Source organism: Olea europaea, unplaced genomic scaffold, assembly GCF_002742605.1.
Source record: "Olea europaea var. sylvestris unplaced genomic scaffold, O_europaea_v1 scaffold1970, whole genome shotgun sequence".
NCBI lineage: Eukaryota > Viridiplantae > Streptophyta > Magnoliopsida > Lamiales > Oleaceae > Olea > Olea europaea.
In genome coordinates this window covers 126,634-136,648 of record NW_019237553.1, presented here as the reverse complement: position 1 = coordinate 136,648, position 10,015 = coordinate 126,634, and the positions used below count along the sequence as shown (strand labels likewise).

The 10,015-nt window shown below is 33.1% G+C and overlaps 1 protein-coding gene across 1 annotated transcript; it reads right to left on the bottom strand.

The window, feature by feature from the left end:
- Positions 1–26: 26 nt before the first annotated feature.
- LOC111379311 lies at positions 27–1,036 on the bottom strand. The gene is made up of 4 exons (XM_023002669.1): positions 741–1,036; positions 588–647; positions 237–357; positions 27–133 (listed from the first exon to the last, which is right to left on the bottom strand). Exons 1-4 carry the CDS (start codon positions 813–815, stop codon positions 57–59), a joined length of 333 nt encoding a protein of 110 aa, XP_022858437.1. The 5' UTR covers positions 816–1,036; the 3' UTR covers positions 27–56.
- Between the last annotated feature and the right edge of the window lie 8,979 nt (positions 1,037–10,015).

Genomic DNA, 10,015 nt, shown 5'->3' with positions numbered 1-10,015 from the left:
CAATTAATCAAAGAATAACAAAAAAAAAATAAAAATGATAGCTATCTTCACAATATTCACCTCTGACCAAAATACATTACTTTTAGAGCAACATATCGCTTTGGGAAGTGATGCAAGGTCTTTGTACTGCAACCTGAACAGAAAAAATGAAAGGAAAAATAAACAACCAAACGACTGGAACTGTATTGAACATAATACATCGATGCCTACATCCAAACATCAAAGAGGAAAAACACCTGGAAGCGTCTGCTTTGATGGGTTCACAGTTATCTCATCATTACCATCTAATTTTAGGTTCTCCGTTACTTCTACCAAATGACCACTATCTAAAACTTGAGCACTAGAACTTTCTTCCATCTGCACTATGAAAATCATGTATTTAAAAGTTCACATACATACAATGGCAAAAATAAGTATTCTCTTAATTCCAAATTGAATATTGGAATCAATGTTTATTAAAAGTCATAATTTTTTCAGAGGAAATTAATTACTTCTGTCATAATTTCCATTGAATAATAATAAATTAACAAATCAAATGTAATTTTAGTACAGGGAAATAAATTCTTGTAAGAGGCGATATCACAAACCTTTTGGCAGCGGCAATTTGAGAGCAGAGCAGAGAACTTGGCATTCTCAGTCTCTAATTCCTGAATTACAGCGATTGTCGAATAAAATATACTGTTTGAATTGTATGAAAAGATCAATTCTTGTAATAAATTTTGTCCATGAAAATTGGATACCTGAATTCTTTTCCGGAGAAATTCCAGCTGTAATTGTAGCGCATCAATAAATTCACTGTTGGGAACATTCTCCATGCTGTATTTGCTTCCAGAAAATTTGCATAGAAACTGTTCGACAAATTGACTGAATGAATAACAAGAAAATGGGAAGATGGATGTTCTAAATTTCCCTCACGGGCTACTTAAAACATGCATTCGCGTGAACGGTAACTTTTTCCCCTCCCTGTGAGGTTTTACCGTAAGAAGGAAGGGAAGGTAGTGGTTAAAATCATAAGGAAATTCACGTTACATTTTTTATTTTAAAAAAAAATGAAGAAGAAAAAGAAGGAATTTCACGTTACTTTTTTTATGATAATAATAATAGTGACGGAACTTAAATTGTCTTTTGTGCACGTCACTTCACCTGACTAACGAAAAAGGTGAAGGTCGACTTAATTTCATCAAACTTTCGTTAGTCGAACTAACGAACATAACTATAGTAATTCTAGTTATGGGATGATATTTGTATATATTCTATTGTTAGTATATAATCCACACATAGCTTGCAAATATTATGTAACAGTTGATTTAGAGCCTTGTAATTAGCAATATTTCATCTATTTAATTAGAGCAACTCTCAAATGCAAAGGCATTCAAACTGAAATTAATTATGTTTGGACATTGTATCAAAGCCCTTGATCTAAGAGAACTCTTCTGTTAGCAATTTTTCTTGGGCTTCTACAATAAGGCTCAATTCTTGGTTTTGGGACGCACTTGACGGATCACTTCATCATGGTAGCCATCAATTTCTGTAGAGTCTCTATGTCAACGAGTATTGTGGTAAACCCAACGTGAACCTCTCCTTGTGTCGCTGATTCTAGTTTCGGCATTCATTATTATCGGATGTGAACCTCTCTTTTTGTGTCGTCGAGATTGGTACCACTGTTCACTGTTGTTGACTTGTTGTCATCTTCATAAAATAAGCATATTTTAACATCCTCGTTATCGGGAACCTCTCGTTTTGTGAACATTGATGAGTGCACCTCGAGCTTGAGTATTAATTGAGCATGTCTGTGTTGGGCGGAATTAAGGTCACGGGGCTGCAAAATTGGTTCTTGTGTTGGGCTACATTAATTGGGTCTATCTGTGTTGAGCTATATTAATTGGCCATGTGTCGAAGGTCTGTGTTTGAGGTATCGGGGACTATAATTGGGCTAGTATTGGTTAATATAATTGGATCTATTTATTTTACTGCAAATAATTGGACTGGTTTATTTAATTTGATTGGGCTCATGATTAGAATTGCAGCTTAAAATCATTGTTTCAGTTGGACTTGTGAGCTATTAGGCCATTTATTTTATAATGTCTAGAGGGATTTCAGATTTCTTCGGTGTGAAATTTACGAGTAAAAATTATTTTGTTTCGAAATTTGAATTTTGACTTTTCCTTATTGGAAAGGAATTATGGGGTCATATAGATGAGACTGATTCAACTCCCATGGATCCTATAAAATTGGCAAAATGAAAGATCAAAGATGTTCGAGTTATGACTTGGATTTTAAGGTCTATTGACCCTTTCATTATTCTGAGTCTGAGGCCATATAAGAATGCTAAGAGTACGTGGGAATATTTGAAGAATGTTTATCATCAGAATAATACAGCTTGACAATTTCAATTGGAGTCTGACATTGCTAGTTGTACTCAAGGCGATCTCTCCATTCGGAAATATTTTTATAGATTTCAGAACTTGTAGGCAAAGTATGCTGACATAATTTATGCAAAGTACCAGATGGTTTCCTTGCTGCAAGTCAAGAGATTCATGAGCAAATCAAGAGAGATCAATTTTTTATGAAGCTGCGACCTGAATTCAAGGTTGTTCAATCTAATTTGACGAATCGCAATACATTCCCTTCTTTGGATTTGTGCTTCAGAGAGCAACGTCTTGTTGCACAGACTATTTACCAGCAAGACAAACTACCAACTAATGTATTTGCCTATATCGCTTAAAGGAAAGGCAAGGGCAAAGACATGCACAAAGTTCAATACTTTAGCTGCAAGGAATATGGACATATTGCTGCTCACCGTAAGAAGAAGTATTGCAATTATTACAAAAAGCCAGAGCATACTATCAAAGAATGTCCTACTCATCTTTAAAATCGTCTGAATAATGTGTATCAAGCTACAGTTGGTCCATCCTCTTCCACTGGTGGTGCTTCATCTATTCTTACCCCTAAGATGGTCAAGTAGATGATTATTTCTACGTTTTCAGCCTTGGTCTTAAAGGTATCGATTTCCTACCATTATCATCATGCCTTGTTGATGATATTCTTAAAAATATTTGGACAAATGATCATCATACATTCATATTGCTAATGGCAATCAACTACCTATTCATGCTATTGAAAATGTTAATTCCTCTGTTAGAGATGTTTTTGTATCCCCTGTATTTTCCAATAGTCGTATATTTGTAGGCCAGTTGGTTGATAATGACTGTGATGTTCGATTTTCTCATGATTGTTGTCTTGTACATGATCAAGTGTTGGGAAGATACTCGCAAAGAGGCCTAAAGTTGGTCGATTATTTCCTCTATACTTTTTCATTCCTCCAGTTATATCTATTGCTTGTACTAATGTTAACAATAAGAGTATAGTATGACACAAACGGTTGGTTCATCCTAATTTCGTTGTTTTATCTCATTTAACAAACTTTGACTTGTTGGGCAATAAAAATCAATTACACCTCATATTTCTCTTAATTTTTCCACACACAAATTAGGTGACAGTAAGTCTCTTTCTTTTCCTTTTCATGGTAGTTGGGTTGAAAGAAGTTTTGATTTGATTCATTGCAATGTGTGAGGCTAGTCCTGTGAAAACGGTGTTAGGCTATGGCAGAATTTGGCTGATCTACAAGAAAACTATGGACATTAATGAGATAGAGAGATCTGATCAAGCTTTATCTTATAGCTGCTGGGACAAAAGAAATTAGAAACATTTTTTTCATCTGTTTATATCTCATGCACATTATAAATACGTTATTACATTCATTGATGATTATAGCAAGTATATTTGAATACGTTTTCTTCGTCCTAAATCTGAAGTATTTTTTATCTTTTAACAATTAATCGCTTATGTTGAAACTCAATTTTCTTCGGTCATTAAAGTATTAAGATTTAATTTAGGGGTGAATATATATCATAAGTTTTTTGATTTCCTTCACCAAAAAGACATTGTTTCCCAACGTTCTTTTCCCTATAGACCTCGGCAAAATGGTGTTGCAAACGTAAGGATGGCCTTCTGTTAGATATTGTTCATACATTATTGCTTGAATATTCTGTTCTGCCTAAATTCTGTGTTCGAAGCTTTACCTACGGCGATCTATATAATTAATCGATAGTCCTCTAGTGTTCTGAAATTTGAGACTTCCTATTATCTCCTGTATCATTAGCATCCCAACTATTTTGATATGCATATGTTTGGTTGTGTTTGTTTTGTTCATTTAACTCCTTATCAATGTAAGAAACTTTTTGCTCAATATGTTAGGTGCACATTTATGGGTTATAGTATTTTTCACAAAGGTTATGTTTGTTATGATCCTTACTCTAATAGATTTCACATATCTCGTCATGTTGTGTTCTTCGAAAATCAATATTTCTTTTCCACTCATATTGAGTCTTTGATCGTAATAAATGTTTTTCCACACTTTGATGACATACCTTCTACTCTTAGACGGTTCAAGCTTAGACTTATATATGAACGATGTCGCCCTACTTTGCCCCTTCTTGAGCTTGATCCGCCATCTGAGCCTGCTTAGACGATAACGTCCGATAATGAGTTAGATTCTGGCACTAATCCTCATTTCTGTACTAGAATTCTTCATCCTCTGAATCTATATGGATTTTCTAATACATCTCTTCCTGTTACTTTGTCATCCATCACTATTCCTACATGGTATTCTGAGGCTGTTAAGCATGAATGTTAGTAGGATGCAATAGCAAAATAACTTCGCGCTCTTAAGGGAAATCTACTTGGGACGTTGTTTCTTGTTCTGCAAATGTTAAAGCCATTGGTTGCAAGTGTGACTACGCGATCAAACTCCATTATGATGGGACTTTGGATCAATATAAGGCACGATTGGTTGCACTGGCTAATAGACAGGAGTATAGGGTGGACTACAAGAAGACTTTTGCTCCAGTTGCCAAAATGACTACAATATAGTCTGTTACTTCCATTACTACTTTCCAAGGTTGGTAGCTTTATCAAATGGATGTCAAAAACGTATTTTCTCCATGGTGATCTCAAAGAGGAGGTTTAAATGATGCTACCTCCTACCCTGACCTCTACCTCTTCCTCAGATGTTTGTAGATTGAAGCATTCATTATATGGGTTGAAACAAGCTCCACGGGCCTAGTTTGACAAGTTTCAATCTACATTGCTTTATTTTTCCTTCCAGTAGAGCCCGTATGACCCTTCCTTATTTCTTTGCAAGACCCCTTCTGGTATTGTTCTTCTCCTCTTCTATGTTAATAGTATTGTTATCACTAGTATAGACTCTTTCTTGATTATTCATCTACAACGACACCTTCAGACATCATTTCATATAAATGGTCTTGGTTCTCTTACATATTTCTTAGGGTTGGAAGTTCACATTCATCCCTCTGATATCTTCCTGAATCAACATAAGTACGCGTAGGATTTGATTAGGTTAGCTAGGATTCAGGATTCTTCTATTGTGGTACTCAATTAGAAGTAAGCAAAAAGTATTGTAGTGAGGAGGGTAATCTTCTATTTGATTATACTGTATTTCATCGACTGGTGGGTAGTTTAAATTATTTGACTATCACTAGGCCTAATATTTCTTTCGTGGTCCAGCAGGTTAGCTAGTTTACACACACTCTATGTCATCTCCATTTTGCAACCGTTCGTCGTATTATTAGCTATCTTCGAGGCATACCTAGTTGTGGATTATTTTTTTCCTTCCGACTCTCCTATTCGCCTTAGTACTTTTAGTGATGTTGATTGGACCCAACAATCTGTTACAGGATGGTGTATGTTTCTTGGTGATTCTTTGATCTCTAAAAGAGTAAGAAACAAGATCAGGTTTCTAAATTCTATATTGAATCTAAATATCGAAAGATGTCTGCTGCGTGCTCCGAGATCATCTGGCTACATGGCCTTTTAGCTCAACTTGGTTTTCCTCAGTCTACTCCTACTCCTCACCATTCAAATAATAGGAGTGCTATTCAGATTGCTACTAACCCTATTTTATCATCAACGTACAAAAGATATTGAGGTTGACTGTCATTCTATTTGGGTGGCCTTGGATAATCATGTTATTTTTCTTCATCATATTTCCACTACCTTTCAGATAGTCGATGTTTTTACAAAGGTCGTGACCGAGAGAGTCATCAGTTTCTTGTAAGCAAATTGATATTTCTTGACCAACTAACATCAATTTGAGGAGTGTGTTAGTAGGATATAATTCTATTTATGGGATGATATTTGTATATTTTCTGTAACTACTGTATATTCCATACATATCAAGCAAGAATTATGTAACGGTTGATTTACAGCCTTGTAATTAGCAATATGTCATCGATTTAATTAGAGCAACACTTAAATGGAGAAGCATTCAAATTGAAATTAATTGTGTTTTGACAGTAACTATCTTGGAAAAAAAGTTTAAATTTATTCGACGACATAAAGTGCATGTTTGACACATTTTAACCTTTATTCGATTCTCATTATTTCTAAAATACGTTTTTTCTCTTTTCTTTTGAACCACTCATTTTTCAATAAAATAACATTATACTAAATTCAAAAAAATTTCTTAATTTTTTAACAGCATATTCTATATCAATTTACTACTCCAAAATACATTCTTCGAAAATAATGGGACTCAAACTAGTTTATTCTATATTTTGCTAAAAAATAATTTTCAAACACACATTCACACAGTAAAATATTCTACACATTCTTCCCAAACTTTTTCCTACCTTTTAACCGCACATATTCCTAACAAGCCAAAATGTGCACAATGCTAAGCCCCTCGAGACACATATATAAGGAAGGATGTAGTAATTGACACATGATTTAAAAAATTATTAAAAGTTTATTACCCACCTATGCTTTTAATCTATAAGAAATACAGAATTATTCATCAATCTAATAAATCTCAAATCAATGAAAGATTATTTTATCGACTAGCAGCATAATGATCAAGTAATCGACTTCGAACACTCAGGCTTGTCTTAAAAGCTTCCTTTAGAAAAGATAAGTTGAATATTTGATAAATAATTTTTATTGAGAAAAAGAATATCCTAGCAAAAAATTAAGGTAAAAAAAAAAAAAGGGTAATTTGAGTCTTAGACATTAAAAATTGCTTCTATTGTAACAAAAATTCCTAAATAAAAATTTGGCAATATAGTAGCTTTACATAAGTTGTTTAAATTAATTCCAAGTTGCCAAACTAATTTGTACTGTGGCATGTGTTCACTAATCAATTTGAGTCGAGAGGTTTAATCAAATTAAATTTTAATGGAACTTGATTAAATAGATGAGTTGAAAATAGTAGAAAAGAAAATCAATAATTGTCTCCAAACACCTCAATTTGGGTTTGGGTTTTTCGATTCCTACGCTACTTTTCCTACTGCATCCAGGTTGAAGGCATTTTATCAAAGTCAAGCAAAACTTCCTCCAAATCCATCTGTGAGAGAACTGCTCTCATCTTCACTTGCCATAAAGTAAATCTCATGTTACGGTCCAATAATGAAATATTAAATTTCATCATTGCCATGCAGAATAATCAACCTTCGCTCTGATACCACTTGTTATAAATTAATCGAAAGACTATGACAATAATGAAGAAACAATAACAAAATAAAGAACGCGAGGATTTACATGGAAACCCAGGATGGAAAAAACCACGAGAAGAGGAGAAGAAATTTACTATAATCAGTAGCAATTGTGTTCACAAGATCGCAATATTATCAACTAAGATCTAAAGCTTTCAAGATGTTGTATGTTATATTGTACCACACACACACACACATATATACAAACACACACATACATATATATGTGTGTGTGTATATATGTATACCCTAAAAATCAAGTTGTTGATGAATATGACACGATCCGTCTCGAATCACCCTAGTGGACCCGAAACGTGACGTGTGGTGATGATAGATGCTGATTAATGTCAAATCTATCACCAAAACTGACTATGAGTTAATTTAAAAAAATACAACAAAATCAAATGTTTATGTAAAACATTATGCGATGGGCCCAAAATATTTACTTCGTGCTTCATCAATATGAGTTATAATATTCAACATGTCGTGTGGCTCTTATTTCGAAATCATTAGGTTCTTCCAGCTAAAAAGGATCAATTTCCACCTGTAGGAAAAATTGTGGGAAAATATATGAGTTGATAGCTCAGTGAGTGGAGAAGTTAGAAAATAATTATACCTTTTCATTTTTACATATTTATCGAAAATCGAGTTCATATCATTGATAACTCGCAAGATAACATCATATAATTATAGCCAAAACGTGAGACATTCACATAACGTGATAAAATATCATCTCAAGTCATGATATAAATATAAGCTAGTAATCATGCTATAATCTCATCACATCAGATGTACTAAAAAATCCATAAAAAATGTACCCACTGACTAAAATTTGTAATCCGTCCCTCAGGCTAAGAAATTTCGCCACGGGCCTTTGGCCCTTTCGTGAACGAAAGCGGGTCTCAAGACCTCTAATAATCAATTCTAAAACACGGCCAAGGCCCCTTAATGAATTATATAAACATGGTCATGACCCCTTCATCCCCGGTCGACCCCTCAGTGTAGTATAGAACACAGCCAAGGCCCTGCTGTGAACTAGAAGAAGTACATAATCACGGGTACTTTTCTGGTCGATCTCAATATCACGTCTCACGCACCAAACAAATCTCAATATCACAAGTCTTATATACCAAGTCACAAATGTACAATAAATAATCCTTAAAATTTTACATGTATCATGATAAAAGAGATATTCATGATAATCATGTAACTCGAACACATAATTGCATATAATTGTACATACTTTAACAATATACTTAATTTATAAATATTTTAAAAATATTTATATTTTTCCATTCACAATATTATGTTTGCAAAATCAAACCAGTTGGTAAACTATTCTGATGTTAGTATCGTCGCCTGAAATACGATATAATTTTTAAATAAATAATTAATTATTTTAAATAATTCCAATAATTAAATAAGCGATACCCAAACTTAATCATTTTACGTTTAGGCGATTTCTACAGTCTCTTTAATAACTAAAATTAATTTTTCTTTCATCTTACTTAATTTTATAGTTTATTACACTTAACCCCTTCAATAAAATTGAATTTAATCTAACAACTATAAAATCAAACATAACTTGATAGTAAGTAACTTTTATTTACCTTTCAAAATTGAGAAATTCAAACCTAATAATGTTGACTACTTATTTTCTAATAACATAGGTAAACTTTCCTCTCTTTTTTCTTCCTCTTCTCCTTTTTTTTTTCCTTCTTTTTCCTTTCTCTTTTCTCTTCCTCTTTTCTCTCTGCCTCCTTTCTTTCCAGTAGTGTTTGTGTGTGTTATGTGTGAATAATGGATTTTTATTTGTTTTGTAATGGTTTTGGATTGGATTGATATCAATCCAATCCTCCACCACCTTAATCTTTTTCTTTTGTCTCATTTTTTTTTTGTTTTATATAATAGTATGACATATTTGACTTTTCATTTTTTTTTTCCTTTTTTTCTTCTAAATTAACGTATTACAGAACTCACCCCCTAAAAAGAATTTCGTTCTTGAAATTCAATTAATTAAGTACAAAAAAACTGCGGATTTTGAGAACACATCTACTCTTCACTTTCCATAATGCATCTTCTATTGAATGATTTCTCCAACGAACTTTTAGTCCCAAAATTTGACCCTTCCCATCATAGTTTTAATAAATTCCAAATAACCAATATATGGTATTCTAATCTTTTCCTTTTTCCAAATCTTAGGAAAACTCAATTATTTATTCAATTTGAGGTTCAAGATACTTTTCATGTTCTCCAAATCTTCACCTTACGTCCTAATTTAAACTATTCTCTAATCACATTCTTTTTCTATAACAATGGTTACATATTAAGATCGAACAACAATCTTTCACTCATTTCTTCATACGTCCTTGGAAAATCTCAATATTATATATAACATCAATTATCGTCACTTGTGTCTAGTTTTTATATGTCAATTCCATGAAAAT

Bases quoted from the DNA above. Each gene is read 5' to 3' on its own strand.
- LOC111379311 (XM_023002669.1), bottom strand. From the start codon at position 815: ATGGAGAATGTTCCCAACAGTGAATTTATTGATGCGCTACAATTACAG. The intron at 358-587 runs GTTTGTGATATC...TTCATAGTGCAG, and splicing joins CAAATTGCCGCTGCCAAAAG to ATGGAAGAAAGTTCTAGTGC. The intron at 134-236 runs GTGTTTTTCCTC...TTTTCTGTTCAG, and splicing joins ATCAAAGCAGACGCTTCCAG to GTTGCAGTACAAAGACCTTG.